The sequence below is a fragment of the Erinaceus europaeus genome, chromosome 12 (assembly GCF_950295315.1).
Source record: "Erinaceus europaeus chromosome 12, mEriEur2.1, whole genome shotgun sequence".
In the NCBI taxonomy this organism is placed as follows: domain Eukaryota; kingdom Metazoa; phylum Chordata; class Mammalia; order Eulipotyphla; family Erinaceidae; genus Erinaceus; species Erinaceus europaeus.
In genome coordinates, this window is record NC_080173.1 from 69,231,627 (window position 1) to 69,254,630 (window position 23,004).

At 43.4% G+C, this 23,004-nt stretch overlaps 1 protein-coding gene across 9 annotated transcripts in view; it reads right to left on the reverse strand.

Moving 5' to 3' along the window:
• HNF1B (HNF1 homeobox B) overlaps positions 1 to 23,004 on the reverse strand; it is a 74,353-nt gene that overhangs the window by 23,843 nt on the left and 27,506 nt on the right. For 5 of the 9 annotated variants that reach the window (XM_060203935.1, XM_060203933.1, XM_060203931.1 and 2 more), the window contains exons 5-6: positions 9,636 to 9,796; positions 2,894 to 3,029 (exon numbers count right to left, since the gene is read on the reverse strand). In XM_060203935.1, coding sequence (XP_060059918.1) covers positions 2,894 to 3,029; positions 9,636 to 9,796 — 297 coding nt within the window. The remainder of the gene's footprint in view (positions 1 to 2,893; positions 3,030 to 9,635; positions 9,797 to 23,004) is intronic. The other 4 variants (XM_060203934.1, XM_060203932.1, XM_007516956.3 and 1 more) reach the window with 1 other exon arrangement.

Genomic DNA, 23,004 nt, shown 5'->3' on the forward strand with positions numbered 1-23,004 from the left:
TACCAAGGGAGTTCCATGGATGGTGGAGTGGTACATTGCTCTCTGTCTCTTGTCTCTCCCTGTCCTCCTCTCCCCTTTCCTTATCCTTCCCCCTCTCTCTAAGTATGAATAGAATAAGTTGGGCCAGTAACTCTACTCAGTGGTGTCATAAATGCATGTGTTCATTCTAGGGTACCACATGAAAAAATAGAAACTAATCTAGAGAGAGAAAAGAGAAGGAAAGTAAAAGAGAAGGAACCAAATAGAGGTGATCAATGTGGGGTGCCTGCCCCCAAGGGAACCCAAGAGACAGCAGGGCAATACCCACAGAGAGAAAGATGAGCAACACACTGCTCTCAGATTTCAGAAAAGCTTCCCAGGGACACAGTGATCATTGTGAGAAATAATGACTCAGCCTGAGCTGAAGTCTCGGTGAAGCTGAAAGTACGCTGTGCACTCAACAACATTAAAACTCTGAGAGGAACCACAGACAGCCTGTGTCAGCCTTTCCATGCCCTGAGCAGCCCATCTGTGATATGGTACAGGGTTACTGGGGAATAGGACCGCTTGAACTCGAAGGCACAGCTCAAGCTCCCTGTCTTCAAGTATGGGTGAGACAACTATTTGGCCCCCAAAGTGCCAAGACTCAGAGATACAAAAGAATTTCCCTTAATGCTCCTGCTCAGTGTACTTTCACCACTGGCCAAGAAATCTCATTTATGGGGTCGGGAAGTGGCTCACCCAACAGAGCACACACTTTACCACACACAAGGACCTGGGCTTAACCCTTCAGGCCACTCACTATGTGGGAGCTCCTGCATTGGGAGAGGCTGCATGAGGAGTGGAGTGGTACTGTGGTTTTTTGTGTTTTTTTTTTTAACTCTGTTTCTCTCCCCTTCTATGTCTCTCACACTCTGTTGTAATTTTTTTGTTTATTTACTCTTTATTGGATAGAGACAGAGAGAAATCAAGAAGGGGAGATAGAGAGACCTACAGCACTGCTTGTGAAACTTTCCCCCTATAGGTGGACTGAGGGCTCGAACCCAAGTACTTGCATACTGAAATGTGTGCTCAGCCACAAGCAACACCATTCAGTCCCCTCTCATATTCTGTCTAAAAAATGAGGCAGTCCACCAGGAGCAGTAGAATAGTGCAGGAGTCAGGTGTGGGAAGGGGGGAGGGTTGGTAAGGGGCAGGGAGAAGTCTCATTTAACCGTACAAAATTCTCAGGTTAAAAGGAAACCCATTATGTCTTGCTTCATCTTCACCAATAAAAAGAAACATTAGCACAACTTCCCAGACAATTTACCACAAATTTAGGGACAGAAAATGAATATTATACAAAAGTCAAAGTTACATGGTCTAGAAAGGCAGCTCACTGGGCAATTCTTGCCATGTGTACAGTTTATGTTTGAAGCCGGGCACCACATGGGAGTGCCACAGAACCAGGGGAAATGCTGGTAATATGATGTCTCTTTCTCTCTTCTCCTCTCATCTAAATAAAAATGTTGGTCCAGGGGCTGGGTGGTGGCGCACCTGGTTGAGCACACATGTTACAATGCGCAAGGACCAGAGTTCAAGCCCCTGGTCCCCATCTGCAGGGGGAAAGCTTTGCAAGTGGTGAAGCAGGGCTGCAGGTGTCTCTCTGTCTTTCACCTTCTCTATCACCCCCTGCCCTCTCAATTTCTGGCTGTCTCTATCCAATAAATAAATAAAGATAATTAAAGTTTTAAGAAAATGTTGGTCCAAGAGTGGTAAAATAATGCATGTGTCTCCACCTACAGATTTTCAGGTGTCTTTTTCTCTGTCCCTTCCCTCTTGATTTCTCTCTATCCTATCCAATAAAATGGAAAAATGGCCACCAGGAGTAGTGGATTTGTAGTGCTAACACCAAGGCCCAGTGATAACCCTGGAGGCCAAAAAAAAAAAAAAAAAAAGGGAACCAAGGCGGGTGGCCTGGCAGGTGGCTTCCCCCCAAAACCAAAAAATAATAATGCATGCATGAGATGCCAGCTCCACAAAATAAGTAATAATAAAAGTTAAAAAAAGGTAAAATCTACAATATTATGCATACACATGCTTTATAGATTTATAAGTATGTTGGGCAAGAAAGACAGCATAATAGTTATGCAAAAAGATCATGTCAGAGACTCTGAGGCCTCAGGTTCAATCCCCTGTGCCACCATAACCCAGAGCTAAGCAGTGCTCTGGTCTTTCTCTGTGCATCTTTCTTTCTGTATCTCTCTCTCAGTAAAATAGACACAATGAAGAGAAAAAGATATTTATAAGCAGATCAATGCCACCCTGTCATCCCCACAGCAGCCCATTTTATAGGTGAGGAAACAGAACCACAGAAGGTTCAGTGATTTGGCCCAAGACACATTGCTAGCTTGCTATGACCAAGATGAAAAGCCACTCCATAATTTTCTCTTGTTTTGGGTTAAACAATCCAAATATTGTGCACACGACAAAGGGAACCAGACTAGTTAAATCAAGAAGTTGTAGGTGGGGAGTCAGGCGGTAGCACAACAGGTTAAGCGCACGTGGCACAAAGTGCAGGGACCTGCAGAAAGATCCTGGTTCAAGCCCCTGGCTCCCCACCTGCAGGGGGGGTTCGCTTCACAAGCGGTGAAGCAGGTCTGCAGGTGTCTATCTTTCTCTCCCCCTCTGTCTTCCCCTCCTCTCTTCATTTCTCTCTGTCCTATCCAACAACGATGACAACAACAATAGCTACAACAATAATAAAACAACAAGGGCAACAAAAGGGAAAATAAATAATAATTTTAAAAAAATTTTAAAAAAGAAGTTGTAGGTGACTTTGGAGGGGGTCTTCTGTACTACTTTTATTTAAAAATCAAGTTGACTTCCATTCTTCTCCCTGCTCTCAAGTTTTCTGACCAAGAACAGAACTTACTTTGTGCAATGGCCATGACTCCAGAGAGGGGTGTCATGATGAGGTTTTGAGACTGCTGGGGGTTATGGTGCGACAGGCTGTGGATATTCGTCAAGGTGCTGACAGGGGGCAGACCTCCTCCCGAGACTGAGATCTGCTGGGAATAAAAACAACAGCATGAATGGAAGTGGAATAGAAAAGAGCAGTGTTGGGGGGTGGGTGGTGGTGCACTGGGTTAAGCACACATAGTATGAAGTGCAAGGACCTGTGCAAGGATCCCAGTTCGAGCCCTGGCTCCCCACCTGCAGGTGTGTATGGGGGGTCACTTCACAAGCAATGAAGCAGGTCTGTAGGTGTTTATCATTCTCTCCCCCTCTCTATCTTCCTTCCCCCTCCCCCTCTGAATCCAATAAAATGGAAAAAGATAGCCACCAGGAGCAGTAGATTCATAGTGCAGTAGTCACCAAACCCCAGAGATAACTCTGGAAGCAAAAAAGAAAGAAAGAAAAAAAGAAAGAAAGAAAAAGAAAGGAAGAAAAGAGCAGTGTCCATAATGATAGGACTTATCAAGTTTCTCGCACAGCTCATTCATTCATTCATTCATTCAGCCAGTCAATCATTAACTCATTTATTCACTCACAGTTATGAAGCACCTATGATGAGGCAGGCATTGTTGAAGGGACTGAAAACAGAGCACTAAGCAAAAGAGCAGGAATCCCTGCCCATGTGGTGTTTCTGCATGTTGACAATCACTAAGCTACTCTAGTCACTAGAGAGGAAGTTTAGTCATTATTAAACTTCCCTACTTTCCCCAAATCTCTACATTAAAATTTTCTTCTTCTCCTCCTCTTTAATCAAGGATCTGATATAAAGTTACTAAGCAAATCTTGAGCTCCAGGTATTTCCATTGTGCTTTTTTTATTTTTTATTTGTGACTGATAGTGGGCTACAAGAATATAAGATTACAGTGTATAGTTCATACTGTACCAACCACCAATCACTGATACCACTGTGTTTACCATTATAGTTTAATGATGTAAACTAATAAGGGAAAGTCATTGAACTTTGGGTTTTCATTTGTTTATGACCATTTTGGTTCATTCTTTGAGGGCTAAATTCTTTTACTTATTCTAATAGTGTCTTTCCCTTATTAATTTCCTTCACTTTCCCCAGTGTATAATGATACTGCCTAACATAATGAAGTGTATAATGACATATGTGCTAATGGGGTCTTTTCTGCTATAATGCTAGTCTGTTTATGTGCCATATTGCTTTGGTTAGAACCTTCTGAATAGTATTAAACAGTTAACTGCTGTAATAGTTGTGTTTGCTTTAATTCTGACTTTATCAGAAAAGCCCCTAACATTTCTCCATGAATTACAAAGGAATTATCAGTTTTATGTTCACAGACCTTTTTTTAAGAGGACTAAGTAGCTTACTGTTTATAGTTTTTTTAATAAAGGTTTTTTTTATTATTTATTTATTCCCTTTAGTTGCCCTTGTTGTTTTATTGTTGTAGTTATTATTGTTGTAGTTATTGATGTCGTCGTCGTTGTTGGATAGGACAGAGAGAAATGGAGAGAGGAAGGGAAGACAGAGAGGAGGAGAGAAAGATAGACACCTGCAGACCTGCTTCACCACTTGTGAAGTGACTCCCCTGCAGGTGGGGAGCTGGGGGCTCAAACTGGGATCCTTATGCTGGACCTTGCACTTTACGCCATGTGCGCTTAATCTGCTGTGCTACCGCCCAACTCCCTACTGTTTATAGTTTAAATTTTTTTTATTATTAAGAAAAGATAGTCCCTCCCCCTATTCTGAACTAACCTGCAAATTCTTAATGGCATACAGAAGCCAGAGAGGTGTTTAGGGCTAAGATAGATATGAGAGTCAGTTTTTCTACTTCTATTTCTTGATACCTATAGCTTCCTAATTATAAATCTCATACCAGGTAAGATACTATCTTCCATTCTCCCTTTTTGGTCAGTCCCATAGCTTCCAAGGTGAATTTGAAAGGGAGATAGAAAGAGAGAGAAAACGAGAGAAGCGAGGGAGAGAACCAAACAGGTTTGTTTGTGTTTTTAAAATGAGCATTGAGAAATACTTAAGGATCATGTGACCAGGAAGGAATTCTGACCACATCAAACGAGAACCAGCCTGTTTGCTGGACTTGTTTTTCAAAATGTCATAGTCATAAAAATATCAGTAACCTGCCTCTGGACTGACTTTCTTTGGAAAAAGTCAATGAAGTGACAGCAATCTCAGCCCCCCCCCCCTTTTTTTTTTTTTTTTTTAAACTAAAGCACTACTCATCTCTGGCTTATGGTGATGCTGGGGATTGAATCTAGGACCTTGAAGCCTCAGATGTAAAAATCTTCTGCATAACCATTCTCAACTCCTCAGCTATTTTAATATTTGGCATTAATGGTAAAACAGAACTTGATTTTTCAGTGATAAAAACGTGAACTTTTAGAATGCATAAAATGTTTTCACTGATTACCCTTACTAGTGGCATAAATAGGGAAACCATTATTACTACTGTCCCTATAAGAAACTGGTACTCAGAAGAGTTGAGTGACACTTTGTGTCACCTGACTAGGTAAATGAGGAAGTCAGAATGGAAGCCTACTTTGCTAGATTTAAAATTCCATCCATGTACTGTGTTTAGATGCTCTTGGCCAAGCTCTTTCTCCTCTAAAATGTAACCATTACTGTCTGCTTGCCCCTAGGACTGACTAAAGTGAGAAGCAGCCAAGGATATTACTGGTCATGGTCTTTATATGATAATCCAGAGACCTTGAATTATTATTAAATTTTTTTAAATATTTATTTACTCCCTTTTGTTGCCCTTGTTTTATTGTTATTACTATTGTTGTTTTTGATGTTGTTGTTGTTGGATAGGACAGAGAGAAATGGAGAGAAGAGGGGAAGACAGGGAGGGGAGAAAGATAGACACCTTCAGGCCTGCTTCACCACCTGTGAAGCGACTCCCCTGCAGGTGGGGAGCCAGGGGCTCGAACTGGGATCCTTACAAAGCGCCACGTGTGCTTAACCCATTCTGCTACCACCTGACTCCCCAGAGACCTTGAATTATATCAATTTACTAGGCCATTCTGACTTCTGAGGTTGGTACTATTATTATTATCATTCCTATTTTGAAGACAAGGGAACTAAAGTCTAGAGAAGAAATGTGCTCAAGTGGTACTGTTAACATTGAAATCAGACTGCCTGGCTACAGGGTTCAACTTGTTCACTGCTAGAGCCATACTGCTTTGATACTGAAAGTATCCAATACGTGCTTTTAAAAAGAACAAGTTTCAGCTTGTACAGATGGCAACCCTAAACCTAGTTCCTCCTAGTACCATTTGGGCATGGTAGGAGGTACAGGTTGTACAAGAGAAAATTCTAGTGGATCAGGCTGGGGAGACAGCATAATGGTTCTGCAAAAGACTTTCATGCCTGAGAATCAAAGGTCCCAGTTTCAATCCTTAGCATCAACACAAGCCAGAGCTGAGCAGTGCTCTGATCTTTTTCTCTGTATCTGCCTCTCACTAAAATAAGTATTTTTAAACAAAATTCTAATGGATCAATATCATTTCCCAAACTAGTCTATAGGGGATGATTTTTAATTGCATGGATGTCAGCACACAGAGAGTGTTATTCCTTGTATAGAACTTAGCCAGAGAACAGCAGGGTTGCAAATAATTTTCATACCAGCTCTATGACACTGGCACCATTATCTCCCACTTTATAGATGAGGAAGCTGAAGTTAGGCAGTGCCCATCCAACTGCTGATAAGTAATAGAGCCCAAGACTAGGATAGACTGGTTCCCTTGCCTGCCTTATTTTGAACCATTCTCCACTCTAGCCTTGGTACACTAAGAACAGTGACAGGCCTGTTATATATTAACAGAAAGCAGACTCTCGAATTTGGGCATCCAGTGACAGTGACATAACATATGAACCAGGGCACTGGAGGTTTGTAAAAAGCCAGCCCCTGCAAACAAGCTTCCAGGTGTTTGTTAACATCGAGGTGTGCTGTCTTGGTCAATCATCAATCCAACAATACACTACCCATTCGGGTATTGCCAAGAGAACAGGAAGGAAAAAAGTATGTCTGCAGGCTGTCTTTGGAGCAATCCCCAGGCTGGGAGAGGCAGTTTCTTCTTATCATTATTTTTTAAATATTTATTTATTTTCCCTTTTGTTGCCCTTGCTTTTTTTTTTTTTTTTTTTATTGATGTCACTGTTGTTAGACAGGACAGAGATAAATGGAGAGAGGAGGGGAAGACAGAGGGGGGGAGGAAGATAGACACCTGCAGACCTGCTTCACCACCTGTGAAGCAACTCCTCTACAGGTGGGAGCAGGGGGCTTCAGCCGGGATCCTTATGCGGGTCCTTGCACTTTGTGCCACTTGTGCTTTGCACCACATGCACTTAACCCACTGTGCTACCACCTGACTCCCAGTTTTTTCTTCTTAGAAAGAAGAGAAGCAAGGCTTAAAGTGAAACCTCAAGTCTTAGAGCAGAGACTTCAAAGGTTTTATCATCAAGTCATTCTCTCCAGAGAAGCCTGGACGGTCTTTACTCCTAATTTTTGGGGGTCTCAAAATGCCTCTCTTCTTTGTGAAAAAGAAGCTTAAAGAAGTCTGGGAGATTACTTACCTAGTGTAGTAGCTCTGCACAAAGGCCTGCATGCCCAAGGCAGCAGAGCTACAGGTTCAAACCCCAGTTCACCAGAAACCAGAGGTATGCTCCTCTGGTGAAAACAAAAAACAAAAAACCCACTTTAAAAGGGGCCAGGCAGAGGCACACCTGGTTAAGTACACACATTACAGTGTGCAAGGACTCAGGTTCAAGTCTACCTGCAGGGGGAAACTTCACAAACAGTGAAGCAGAGCTGTAGGTGTCTCTCTATTTCCTCTCTCCTCTCAATTTCTTCTTCTTCTTCTTCTTCTTCTTCTTCTTCTTCTTCTTCTCCTCCTTATTATTATTATTATTATTATTATTTATAAAAAGGAAACACTGACAAAACCATAGGATAAGAGGGGTACAACTCCACACAATTCCCACCACTAGAACTCCATATCCCATCCCCCTCCCTTGATAGCTTTTCTATTCTTTATCCCTCTGGGAGTATGGACCCAAGGTCATTGTTGCCCTCTCAATTTCTCTCTGTCTACCACCCCCAATAATATAAATAAATTAAAATATTGAAAAAAAAAGTTTGGGAGGTGGTGAAGCAGATAAGCATTGTATTCTGAGGTTCATTCCTCAGCAGCACATACATGTACCAGAGTGATGTATGAGAACCTCTGGTTCTCTTTCTCTCAGTCCTGTCTCAATAATAAATAAATACAATTTCTATGAGGAGGAGGAGGAGGAGAAAGAGGAGGAGAAGTTAAATGGATGAGGGGAGACCACAGGGGCTGCAGAAGGACTCCCACAGTGTGCCCCTCCATCAGAAGAGCAGCTCAGGTCCTCTGAAACTAGAGCTGACTGGGCCTGTGCTCTCCACACAAATGACACTTTGTTTTTCCTCCAGGGAGTTGGGGATCAGTCACCTGTGACTCACCACTCCTGTGTTGCCTACATAGCACACTCCTCAAGGTCTAAAATGGCATTTGTTTCCCTGCCCCCCCACCCCAGCACCCCCCCCCTCCTCGGGTCAGACACCTTGAGGGAATGTGTGCAGCTCCACCTTGAGCGTGGAAGCCGGGAACCTGCGGTTCCTCCCTCCCCTTCCCTGAAACAGAGCATGACCTAAAGAATAAACTTTTCCACTTTCTACCCTCCCTATTGTATTTATTGCCTGTGCTCTCTCAGCAGCTATACTTGTCTGCTGGTGTGCTGCAAAAGGATTAGGATTTAGAACATTAAAACTCAAGGAGTCTGTTTCTCACCAGGTGTGCTGAATTTACATCTCAGTGTGGCTATGGGTCTAGACAACTTCTCTGAAAGAGACTGGCTCTGATATGAACATAGCACCACCACTATCATCTGCTGACTATTTACCCTTTGAACACTGTGCTAAGTACTTCATGGGTTATCACCTTTGTTACCTTAAACAATCCTATTGTTATTACCCTTGTTTTACAGAGGAGAAAGAGACTGAGAGCAGTTCAGCAGCCTGTCCAAGGCTGCATAGCTATTAAGTGCGGGAGCTGCAACGTGGACCAGGTCATTCTACCTCCAGAGTCAGCGTTTCTCACTCACCTTGTGAGCAATGCTCTGTCTTGCCTGCCATTTTGTGCTGTGGTCGTCACTGGTATGCCATCCAATATCCTTCAAAATGCACTTCAAGAAACCTTTCCCCACCTGCAATCCTGACTTTACTATTCCCCTTGCCAACACCGAGGGGGCTTGTTTCAAAGTGAGGAGCTTTCTGGGTTAAAAACTGACTTTGGAGGCCTTGGGGGCAGTGGTGGTAGTGGGGGAATGAATGGACATTTTATCAACACAAATGTCACTGGCAGCCCCAAAACAAACAGTGTCCCACCCAGCTTGTTCCTTTATGAGGCATTCAATCAATAAAATGAGAGCAGAGCTATGTCAGATTTATTGGCTGGGTTCAAACTGAACCCCTCTTCCACCCGCCAAAGGCTGGGTCACCAGTTCTACCTTTCTGTTCCAACTCTGGACAGCCCCCTTTTTCTCTTGTGGGGTTACAATGGCTCATTGTTTGAGGCAGGCCTTGTGAGAAGTTGTATTTGTTTTGCGTCTTATCTTATCAGCGGCAGAGGTACAATGGCCCAGGTGTACTCACCATTTTACCATCAGGTGAGAGAAGATTGTGGCCAGGGTCCAGACTGGCTGGAGAGACTTGCTGTAAAACTGACTGGCTGGTTACCATGGCGCTGTTGCCATGGTGACTGATTGTTGAGGAGGAAGTGACTTCATTGTTTCCCTGCTGGCTGTAGCGCACACCTGCAAAACAAGGCCAAGCAGGCAGAGAACCTTAGGTCCCAGAAGCACTGATTGGGCTCCCATAGTTTTCAAGGATGGATAACAAGAAAACAAAGTTGCCTCTCCTTCCATTTACCCACCAGAAATTATGGTTGTCTTTTTCTGAGGCAAAGGTGGCACAACCTCTCCTTGAACTCTGGAATGTAAACTCCATGAGGGCAGGGCATTTTTAGCTTTTTTTGCTTTTGTTCATGGCTATATCATGGCCTTGGCACTTGCTAGCTAGCTACCTTTGTCAGCTGATTGGATGGAAGGATTCTACTTGTTGCTGCAGCATAATTCTTTTTAGAATTGAGGGCATTTTCATTTTGCTGGAGTAGTTTTTCTTTCTTTTTAGATTTCATTTATTTATTTATTTATTTGTTTGTTTGTTTATTTGCGAGAAGGCTAGGAGGAAAGAGAAAGAAAGAACCAGACATCACTCTGGCTGGTACATGTGCTGCTGGGGATCAAACTCAGCACCTCATGCTTGAGAGTACAGTGCTATATCCACTGTGCAACCTCCTGGACCATGAGTAGTTTTATTTTTCCAAATGCTTTTTTAGAAATGTCCGCCTGGCATCTTGTCTATCATAGGACTCCAAAGTCAAAAGTTTGGCCCATTTTCAGGAAAGTAGTTTGCACAGTAACCCATTATACAACTCATCAGTCTCTGTACCCGTTTTGGTTGAGCTCAAATAGCCAGGGGGACATAGAGAGAACAGGACAGGGATAGGAGTCTGAAACTTTGGCTCTGAAACTCACATTCCTTGGCCGACTTCCTGAACTTAAGGGAAGGTGGAGCTGCCATCTGCCTGGTGGTGGGTCAGGCAGCACACACAGGCTATATAGAGGCAAACCACTAGTAAACCATTGCATTTGGTCTGCAAAGGGAAGGGAGAACCAAGCATGTTTACAGCCTCACTGCTCTGACCCTCACTAATAATAATAATAATAATAATAATAATAGAGGGCAGTGCTCAGGAAAGGGAGAGTTCTGAGCAGAGACTAAGCAACTGAACTGGGGAACAAAGAGCCAGTTTTCAGAGACGGTCCCATTTGATGTGCCTGTGGAACAACCAAGGCAAAGCTGGGGTTAGCTTAGGTGTTTCACCTGAAGCTCAAAGCTCAAAAACACAAGTGTTGTAGGCTTTTACTTCAGAACTGGCAAAAAAATTTGGGGACTCTATTCCTACCTCATGGATGGAAGATGAAATCCTATAGGTAGGAGTCGTTTGGAGAGCTGTACTTGTCCTGTTACCCAGTTTTCCCAAGAAGAACCGTCAGTATGTGTAATGCATACTGATTCTGTTTAGTCTGTTTACCTGGTGCTGCCATTAGAGTGTCCATGAGTCCCAGTCAGAGCCCCTACTTCCTGTGGAGGCTATGAAGCATTCCCCCTCTAAGGGACCAGGCAAGATGCCATATCCAACAACCTCTAATTTATTAAAACTACACTTGCCAAGAGGAGGCCCAAGTCTTTTTTCCTTAGACCCTTTGAAGGACATTACCCAAGACTGAGATGACCTAGAACTTAAGAGGCTGTGGAGAAAAGTGTTAAAGACGGGAAGAACAACTTGTTTTAAGTGGCTTGATGCATGGTCTATGGACTTTTTCTATTGGTTGTTTCCCAAATCCTTTGGTTTAAGGGGCTGTTAGTAGGCCAAGTGTTGACTGTGGAATCAGTTTTAGAATTTGGTGGTTACTGGTCTGGGGTAAAATATTTGCAGGATCTAACATTTGTGGAGGGAAAGGGAAGGTGACAGGATCCATTAAATTAAAATGCCCCCAATACTCCAATTAAAAGACTCCAAACAATACCCCCTGACCAGTCTCACTGGGTTTCCAGCAGTATACTTCTAACAACACAGAGTTGTCATAAGAAGAAAACTATTACTGGCAGTGGCACAAAAGGTTAAGTGCACATAGTGTGAAGTGCAAGGACCTGCACAAGAATCCCTGTTTGAGCCCCTGCTCCCCACCTGCAGGGGAGTCACTTCACAAGCAGTGAAGCAGGTCTGCAGGTGTTTTTCTCTCCCCCTTTATATTTCTCCCCCCCCCTTTTAAAATTTTTTATCTTTATTTATTTGATAGGGACAGCCATAAATAGATAGGGAAGGGGGTGACAGAGAGGGAGAGAAACAGAGAGACACCTGTAACACTGCTTCACCACTTGCAGAGCTTTCCCACTGCAGGTGGGGACCAGGGGCTTGAAACCAGGTCCTCACACATCGTAACATGTGCGCTCAACCAAGTGTGCCACCACCCAGCTATCCCCCTCCCCTCTCAATTTCTCTCTGTTCTATCCAATAAAATGGGAAAAAATGGCTGCCAGTAGTAGTGGATTTGTAGCGCAGGCACCGAGGTCCAGAGATAACTCTGGAGGCAAGAAGAAGAAAGAGAAGAAGAAGATGGAGGAGGAGGAGCAGAAGGAGGAGAAGGAAGAGGAAGAAGGAGAAGGAAGAGGAAGAAGGAGAAGGAGGAGGAGGAGGAGGAGGAGGAGGAGGAGAAAGAAGAAGAAAACTATCTTGGGCCAGGTTACACATGTTAAAGTGTGCAAGGACCCAGGTTCAAGCCCCCAGTCCCCACCTGCAGGGGGAGAAGCTTCACAAGTGGTGAAGCAGTGCTGCAGGTGTTTCTCTGTCTCTCTACCTTTCTATCACCCCCTTCCCTCTCAATTTCTGACTGTCTCTATCCAAAAAATAAATAAAGATAAAAAATTAAAAAAAGAAAAATATCTGAACTGTGTAAACTCAAAAAGTAAAACTAGGCCCAAGGATAAACAGGAGGCTGATTTCAAATAAATAACAGAAAGAAAGTTTATCAAAAAGACACAATGGAAAGATTCGTAGGCTCTGGAGCTAGACAAACTCGGATTCAAATTCTAGTTTGGCTTTTAGCTGGTGTGTGATCTTAGAATTACTTGCTCTCTGTGTGCCCTTACCCTCTTGCAAAATGGCAAGAAAGCTTCCTTCATAGGTCTATGTTTTATTAGAGCTAACATCTATAAAACCTCTAACATCTGTCCAGATACACGACACTATGGATGGAGAGGAAGTTGGAGAAGGGATGTTTGCCCTAAGCCTCTAGAATTCTAGAAAATGGCAGTGTAAGTGTTGGACAGAGCTACCTTTTGAAAGTGAATAGTTTCCAAAGAGAATAGTTTCTACAGAATCCTACAGAATTCTGACAGTGGCACTGATGCTCTGTGCTGGAGCAGCTGGGGAAAGAGGCCTGGTCCCTGCCCACTTGTTCTTCCCTTTGGAGGAATTAGACTTCACCCCATTGCATTTTTTTCCCTGACTTCTCTCACTCCCTAGCCAGTTATTTACTTCCCCAAGATGCTCTGCTCCTGAGAGAGTGGTGATAACACTGGGAGTCAGGTGTGTTTTCACCTCCCACCCTGTCCCCATCATCGATTCAGCTTCAAGTCAAACAGACTCTGGTTTTAGCCTATTTAGTTTGGCTGAAGGAAGAGGGTGAGCCCACTGATGATCAAATATGGGTCATGGGGAGGCTTCTCCCCTACCACAGACTACATAATTATTTATTTAAAAATAATTAACTAGGGATAGCTGCAGGAAACAAAGATTTCTTTACAAAGGAGCCAAGCAGGAGATAGTCAAAAGCCATTTGTCAGAACCCAGACAGAGTAGCCCAAGCTGCTGTGGATTCCCTGAGCAGAACTTCATTCTATGAGAAATGTAATGGTGAAGTTACTCTTTTTAGAGGCATCTGGGCCTACATCACTGCTAATTCCTTCAAAGAACTCTGGCTAGGAACTACCTTCCTGTCTGGGGTTTAAGGCATCCCTGTTTTGGTCCTGGGCCTGTTATGGGTGTATGAGGTGAGCTCTAGCTTCCTCATGGATATGCTGTGGGGTGGGGGCTGCTATCACTCCAGAGTGTGGTAGGAGCTGCATGAGGCTGCTCATCAGCTCCAGATTCCTCTGTCACCTTTCCCACTGGTGCTACTTTAACAAGGACTTTGGCAATCACTCTGGACCCCAGGATTGTGGCTGTAATCAGTCAGCTGCCTTGTAGGGGGTGTGGAAGCAGAGGGTATATCACACGGTATCTGTTGGCAATCCACCAGAAATAGGTGTTCTTGTTAAAGGAAGGAGAGGCCAGGTCCTTGTGTGTTTCACAAACCCAGAAGAGTGCTTGAAATGAGAATGAAAGCAGAGTAAGCTCTGGAGTCAGGCAACCTGGGCTTACATTCTGGCTCCACTGGGTATTAGGTATGTGACCTTGGGGAAGTTACTTAATCTCTGAAATTTAGTTTCTGTATTCTTCGCTGTGGATGCCTGTCTGCCACTGAAGAAGACTGAGTGAGCTAATGGATGTAAAACTTATCATATTGGGAGCTGGGAGGTAGCACAGCAGGTTGAACACACATGGTGAAGCCCAAGGACTGCAACAAGGATCCCAGTTCGAGACTCTGTTCCCCACCTGCAGGGGAGTCGCTTCATAAGCGGTGAAGCAGGTTTGCAGGTGTCTATCTTTCTCTCCCACTCTGTCTTTCCCTCCTCTCTCAATTTCTCTCTGTCCTATCCAATAGCAACAACAATAGCAACAACAACAACAACAACAATAGCAATAACAATAAGAACAACAAGGGCAACAAAAATGGGAAGATGTGGCCTCTAAGAGCTAGAAGAAGAAGAAGAGCAGTGGATTTGCAGTGTAGGCACCAAGCACCAGTGGTAACCCTGGAGGCAAAAAAAAAAAAACCAGTTATTATAGGGGGCGGGTGGTAGAGCAGTGGGTTAAGGCAGGTGGCACGAAGTGCAAGGACCTTTGTAAGGATCCTGGTTCGAGCCTCCAGTTCTCCACCTGCAGGGGGATCGCTTTGCAAGCGGTGAAGGAGGTCTGCAGTTGTCTATATTCTTCTCCTCCTCTCTGTCTTCCCCTCCTCTCTCAGTTTCTCTCTGTCCTATGCAACAACAGTGACAGCAACAACAACAATAATAATATTAACAACAACAATGATAAACAACAAGGGCAACAAAAGGGGAAAAAAATAACCTCCAGGAGCAGTGGATTCACAGTGTAGGCACTGAGCCCCAGCAATAACCCTGGAGGCAAAAAAAAAGTTATCATATTGATTGGGCACAAAGTAATTACTCAAGATATATTAGTCCTCTTTGAGACTGTCTTTGTCTAAAAGACATTTTGGAGGATGAGCTCATAAAATCTTGAGTAGTTATGTGCCAGGTACTGTGCTGGGAAACATATGTTGGGAAGTGGAATGGACTGGGATGGGATGGGATGGGATGGGATGGGATGGGATGGGATGGGATGGCATGGCATCTTCCCTTCTTTCAATGTTGTAATCTCTGAAAATAAAGGTATGATGAAAGCTCTGGCTTAACTCTGACAGAATAAAGATGGCAAGTTAATAGCCAGGGAGAGCAATGGCAATACCAGAAGGCGGCCACACCCTTTTATTTATTTATTTATTTATTTATTTATTTATTTATTTATTTATTTATTCCTTTTGTTGCCCTTGTTCTTTTATTATTGTAATTATTATTGTCATCATTGTTGGATAGGACAGAGAGAAATGGAGAGAGGAGGGGAAGAGAAAGATAGACACCAGCAGACCTGCTTCACCACCTGTGAAATGATTCCCCTGCAGGTGGGGAGTTGGAGGCTTGAGCCGGGATCCTAACGCCGTCCTTGCGCTTTGCGCCACGTGTGCTGTGGCCATGCCCTTTATACTCACTTTCTGGTTCAAATCACTTATTGACCATGTTCATGTCATTGTTCCTTTGAACCACAGGAAGAGTGTCTAATGGCAAAACTTCTACTGCTAGAATCTAGAAACAACCCTGAGAGGCTAGAGAGGAAGTCTCCAGACATCAGCAGCATGGATGTTAAGATATTCTGGATTCTTTAAAACATATGATAGAGACAAATCACATAGTTTCTGTCTGCTATGACTGGTTGGAAGTATCAAAACATGGAAGAAGCTTATGGTTTCAAGAAGTCAGGATCTCTGTGCCCTGCCTTCAGGCAGACATCAGCACCCATCTCCGGGGCGCTCCTCATGCTGCTACAGCTTGGATTTCTATCTAAAATAAAACCAACACCAAGTCATTGCTCTATTTGGAAATCTATGGTGTCTTCTTTCTGCCTTTGCCTGGAAAAAGTCTCAATATCTAAAGTTGGTAGACTTGGATCTTATTCACATCATCTCTCACCACATCCTTCACTGCCATATCAGAGAACTCAGTGTTACTCACTCAGAAGCTGCCCTCTCCTGCCTCTGTGTCTTTGCTCATGCTGTTCCCTCTGGCTGGCATGTTCTTTCCATCTCCACGTCACATTCTTTAAGAGGGTTTAATGTCATTTCCTCTGTAATACTTTGTTCAATTCATCCTAATCACTTCTGCTCTATTCTTTGTAATTTACATGTAGTAGAGATCCTTACAGAGGACTGATCACCCAGTACAGTGAGTTCTGTTTGTTTTCTTTTTACCAGAGTACATCCTACCTTTGGTTTATGGTGGCACTGGGGTTGAACCTAGACCTTGAAGCCTTAGGCATGAAAGTCTTTTGTATTCCAAAGTGATATTCTGGTTCTCTCTCCTATTCTCTCTCTCTCTCTCTTTTAAAAAGAGATCTTATTTATTTATTAGTGAGGAAAAATAGGAGGAAGGAGAGAAAGAACCAGACATCACTCTGGTACATGTGCTACTGGGGATTGAATTCGGGACCTCATGCTTGAGAGTTCAATGCTTTATCCACTGCGCCACCTCCCGGACCACCTCTTTTCTATTCTCTCTCACAAGTAAGTATTAAAAGAGAAAGGAAGAGAGAATGACACTAAGCAGGACTTGGACTGGAGTTGGTGTATTGCACCAAAGTGAAAAACTCTGGGGTGGGAGGGGGAAGGATCAGGTCCTGGAACATGATGGAAGAGGACCTAGTGGGAGTTGTATTGTTATGTGGAAAACTGGGAAATGTTATGCATGTACAAACTATTATATTTACTGTTGACTATAAAAATTAATCCCACAATAAAGAAATTTTAAAACACTAAGAAATACTATGCTTATACAAACTATTGTATTTTACTGTCAACTGTAAACCATTAAAAAATCAATAAAGAAGTTTTAAAAAAGAAAGAGATGAAGAAAGAAATGAAGGAAGGTAAGAAAGAAGGAAGGATGAGATAGTTTTTTCTGTCTCCTTGGCCTAGTTCTTACTTAACGTCATCAATATGGATATGTAAACTATTTCTTTAAGCTGCACCATGCAAACTGAAATCAATTCTATCACAGCCTCACTGATACAAACAAGAGTTAAGTCCTTAAAGCTATTTTTGCTCACAAAAACATCAATGGCTCTCTGAATAAAGACCCAGGATGCTTCTAACAGCAAACAATCATTTGTATGCATTTACTCACTTAGTCATTTTCCAACCTGCTTATTCTAGTTCAGGGTCACTGGTGATTGGAGCCTCTCCCAGCAGCTCAGGACACAAGGCAGGAAGCCAGTCACAAGTGTGCCCTGCAGATATGCACGACAGGGCACACTCACATAACCATATTCATAGACTGGGACAACTGAGATTCATCAGTGAGCCTCACCTGCATACCTTTGGGATATGGGGAGAAACTGGATCACCCAGAGAAAAAAAAAGCATGCAGGAGTGAGGAGAATATGAAAATTCCATGGACAATGACCCTGGTTAGGAGTTCCCTCTCAACAATCTTACAATGAGATTACATTGTGGAGCTGTACTATAATGTTCTAATGATAATTTATTTCTCTCCACCTTAATAGAAGAGCTAGATTTTTGGGGAGCTGGGTGGTGGCACACCCTGTCTTTTTTTTTGCCTCCAGTGTTATCACTGGGGCTCAGTGCCTGCATTATGAATCCACTGTTCCCGGAGGCTACTTTTTCCCTTTTGTTGCCCTTGTTGTTTATTTTGTTATTATTGTTGTTGTTATTGCTGTTATTATTGTTGGATAGGACAGAGAGAAATCAAGAGAGGAGGGGGAGACAGAGAGAGGGAGAAAAAGACAGACACCTGCAGACCTGCTTCACCTCTTATGAAGCCACCCCCCTGCAGGTGGGGGTTGGGGGCTCGAACCGGGATCCTTCCGCTGGTCCTTGAGCTTTGCACCCTGTGCGCTTAACCCGCTGCACTACTGCCCAGTTCCAAGAGCTGGATTTTCATTCATTGTTGTGTCGTTGGGGCCTAGTGAGGTGCAGGAACTGGGAATGTTCATTAAATGAAGGGATGAAATTTTAGTAGCTTTGAGTCCATATGTATCTATGCACCAGACAAGAGATCATCACCTTTGGCTAGAGGAGAAAATAGAGTCAGTTCTGTGAGAATGTTTGCATTGAAAGCACAAACCTGTCCTGGGTATCAATATATCAAGAAATGAATTTAGTGTAACATAAAAATCACATGTGAAAAACATAGCATATACTGAGCACTGTTAGGTGTGCATACCAACACACACACACACACACACACCTTTGCTTACAACTTCACAATAACACACAACAGAAGTCTGCCAGCTGCCTCAGCTCACTGCATCTGCTGTAAGCCATATCCCTCCAGTTCTGGAGTTATAGAAGTTTCTTTCCCATTTCAGATAACTCTCCATATACTACGTCACAACAGCTCTCAAACTGTAACCCTTCCACTGCCTACTCCCATAAGCAAACTTGATGTTTTTTTAATGGTGATTTACAAGGTTTCAGTCACAGGGGTACATTCCCCCTCCCTTTTAAAATATTTTATTTATTTATTAATGAGAATGATAGGAGGAGAGAGAGGAAGAACCAGACATCACTCTGGTACATGTGCTGCCAGGGACTGAACTTGAGAGTCAAATGCTTTATCCACTGTGCCACCTCCCAGACCATGATGCCTTTTTTTTTTAAAAGGTAAAATGTGATAAAAGTATAACATGTATCATCATACCGAACTCATATGTGTCCTAATCATTTGGCTGGTATGAAACTATTAATATTTCTTTTTTTTTTTTTTTAATATTTATTTTATTTATTTATTCCCTTTTGTTGCCCTTGTTGTTTTATTGTTGTAGTTATTATTGTTGTTGTTGTTGTTGGATAGGACAGAGAGAAATGGAGAGAGGAGGGGAAGACAGAGAGGTGGAGAGAAAGATAGACACCTGCAGACCTGCTTCACCGCCTGTGAAGCGACTCCCCTGCAGGTGGGGAGCCGGGGTTCGAACCGGGATCCTTATGCTGGTCCTTGTGCTTTGCGCCACCTGCGCTTAACCCGCTGCGCTACAGCCCGACTCCCGAAACTATTAATATTTCTACTGGCTCTCTTTCTTCTTAAATTGGTTCTTGGGCTTGGAAATAGCTCAATAGGCGAAGAGCATACCTGACCATGCGTGAGACTCATGGTTCAGTCCCCAGTACCACATGAGAGCACCATAGATAGCAAGTCAGAGTGGTGGCTGGTGTTTCTCCCTCTCTGTACCCCTCTTACACTTTCTCTCTTATCTTTCTCTATACAGGAAATACATAGAATTAAAAAAAAAACTGTGCCAGGGATATTGTACTGCAGAACTGTACATGCATAAGGCAGTTAGATTCTTGTCACTGCTTAAAAAAAAAATTTGGTTTCAGAGAATGGCTAACTTTTGAGTATTGTGCCCTTATCCTTCTTTGTCCATGGGTCCTGTGGTTTTTGATTGCATGCCTCTGCAAAGTGTGGTGGTTTTTATGATGTGTGTGTCAGGTTATAAAAAGCTGACTGCACCTGTGTTCAAAGAATGACACAACTGCCATACAGGAGGGACCCAGAAGGGCTGTTCAAAGTGAAATTGACCTCAAAGATTTTCAGGAACCTGCTCCTGGGGCTTAAAGGTAGAGCTCATGGATCCCTGGGTATCTAATTCAGCTATCCAAGAACTCCAAGAAACAGCTGAGACCCCTCTCCCCAAATCCACCATTCCATAGACCAGCACGGTCTCTAGATACTTCAAATTATGTCTCTCTCTCTCTTGAATAATAATCATGCTTGTCTTGACTCTATGATTTCCTGAGGCAATCAACTTTGGGGCCTTGGCAGTTTCATCTATAAAATGGACACACAGATCTCCTTCCCTCAGAAGCCAGGATGATGAATGAATAAAACAATTTCAGAGATATCCTGGGTTTGTCAAAGAGAGAAAATTCTAGACAAATGGAAGGGCACCATCAGACAGGAAAGTGGGACCAGAAATGCTCTCTTAGACTTGAAGAGGGAGTTGAGGCTTCCTGGGGGAAGTTTTGTTCCCATGACCTTTGCCACTGAAGCCTGGGGGACATTCTCATTGGGGTCTATGAGTTGCACCCAGAATCTAGAGAGATGCCTTTCACCCTTGACATTTCAAAGCCAATCTCCCATCCTGATAATGCAGGAATGTTCTGACTGGTGGATTACAGCCAGCATGAGTGAATGTCCCAGCCACCAACAGAGTAAACATTACTCAAGCAGTGAGGGCTCTGTCACACACATTCTTCCCCTGTGTTCCTAACCTCATGCAGAGCACAGCCCAGCCTTTCGACTCTGGAAACTGGGCATTTAAATGCAGGCAGGAGGAAGCATGAGAAGGAGAAAGTTCTTCCAAGAGGAGACAACCTTATCCATCAATTATGGGTAGACAGTGCTGTCTCTCCTAGGAAGCCAAAACTAGGGTCTGGGGTGAGGTAAGAGTGTGGAGTTAGGCCAGTCTTGATAGTCCCAATACTGGGTCCTTAGAAATCCACTCTCCTTTTCCCAAAGAGTTTTCTCTAGCAGAGAGGCAGAAATGCTCATTAGGGATAAAAGAATGTGAACAATGCCCCCAGCTTGAAACTAAGAACTCCAGAAGTGAAAGCTTTTAAGTGAGTAAGCACTGCTGCCTCAGTTTCCTCAGTGGTAACACAGGATCGTTGCCAGTTCTTATTAATATTTCCTCCTCATGGAGGATAAAGCAGAATGTTTGCAAAGAGTGTAGGAGACTGAATATCTGAAAGCCTAGAAGGAAAAAGCTGATGCAAGATGAAAGCAATTTAAACACTGGGCGGCTTTCCATTGCAGATCCTTTTCTACCAAAGGTGGTTTTAGCTGGGAGCCTAATACACAAGAGGAGAAACACAGACAGGCCTGTGGGGACGGTAAACATTCTTGAACTCAAGGAGTAAAAGTTGAGTGATACTTAAGGGAAGCCCACAAACTGGTTTTATTATAAAAATCAAAGCAAATGTAACCAAGAAAAGAAGAGAGAGAAGCCTTCCATCAAAAGCATCTTGGCAGAGAACAGGAGCTAGTGTGCACAGTGCACCTGAGGAAATTGCATATGAGAGGAGGTTAGAAGGGCAACAGAAACTCCGCCTGTGTCCCAGTAACATCCATCTTAGCCATCATGCTACTAGGTCCTTACCAGAGAGTTGGTTTCTGCAGGCAAACATCAAAGGGTTTGCCATGGACACTGTCAGCCTGGTGACCCAGCAGCAGGTGAAAGAAACCAGGCCGATTCTCAAGAACTTGAAGTGCTCACATATGTGTACTTATGCTGCCTGCTTCTGATTGGGCCACAGGTGCCTCCTGCACAGAGGGAGCAGTTATTTTCATTACCTTTTGTTAAAGGTCTCTCGGAGGTTAGTAACATTTCGAAGCTGGCTCTTCTTTTCAGCACAAGCCCCAAATAGACTCTATCTGTATTGAGCTTCTCATCATGATTCACTGTTAGTTTGAAATGATTCTGTATGTTTACTTTTTCCTCAGCAACAAGAATCCTCACTGAAGACAGCACTTGTTACCATGCACAAAGACTCATGTTCAAGCCACTGGTCCCCACCAGCAAGGGAGGGGAGCTTTACAAATAGTGGAGCAGTGCTGCAGGTGTCTCTCTTTCTCTCTGTTTCCCTCCTCCCTCTGTTTCTCACCTTTATTAAATATATATTTGTGGCCCAAGAGGCATAACAGTGGATTAAGTCCTATACCCTCAAGCATGATGTCTTGAGTTTGATTTCTGGCATTGCATATGCCAGAGTGATGCTCCAGTTTTTCTTTTCTTTTCTTTTTTTTTTTTTTACCAGAGCACTGTTCAGCTCTGGTTCATGGTGGTGTGGGGTGATTGAACCTGGGGCTTTGGAACCTCAAGCATGAGAGTCTGTTTGCATAACCATTATGTCATCTACCCCCACCTGTGATGCTCCAGTTTTCTTTCTCATAAATACATAATCAAGATGAACACATAGTAGTGACACATGTAAGCAATTTTATGTTCAAAGGCAAGAGATGGGTACACAGAGGAATGTACACAGTACGTTTTATACTCAAGGTACCTTGGGTTTATTACCTAGTGGCAAAATGGCCAAAGAAATGCCTGTGGGGAATCTATCCATTCTCTACTTCCTGAGGCCTTATAATGCCCTTCACCTAGAGCACCTTAAGGTGGGATAGGAATGCTTGCTTTCATTAGAAAGCTGACCATTGCTAAATTTTGGGGCTGTAGATGGGAACCTCAAATTTAGGCTCCCCATATTAGAACCAAGTTAAAGTCCTTTGGATTGATTTGAGGATAAGGAGTTCAATTAATGGTGATTTACTCTGGCAACATGACTAAAATGTCTTTTTCTCTAAATGAGTCTAGGGGAAAACTAAAAAGGTTTAATGGTGGTCATCATTAGGCTCTACATGGGGACAGACAGAGCTGATAGCAGTCTGGCTCCTGGGGTCTCTTTTTTGAGAGGCTGCCTCCATAGGCAGGGGTGATGTGATTGCAACAAAGGCCCTGAGGCTTGGCGGCCGAGGAGAATGAAGATGCTCCTAGTGGGTCTGTGCTATAAAGTCATCAGCAGACTGAGCCACTGGGTGTTCACACAAAAGTAAGCTTCTATAAACAGACATCTGTATTGTGACTGAAGGACCAATAAAATTGCCTCAGAAAAGAGGTTTTCCACTGCGACCTATTCATGAGCATGAGACATGATACCCCGGGAGAAGATCCTGTGAGCCTGCTAAGTGTCAGTCACCTCATTACAGGAGTCTGCCTGGCCGCACCTGAGCCCTTTCGTCACTGTTGTGAGGGTAGCTCCATCATCGGCATCATCATCACCATCATCACCATCATGACAGCCACTGACCACCTGGTAGGTTCATAGATTCTGGTCCCACGTGTCAGCAGATGTTGGCACTGAGACCCTGCAAGATGGATGGT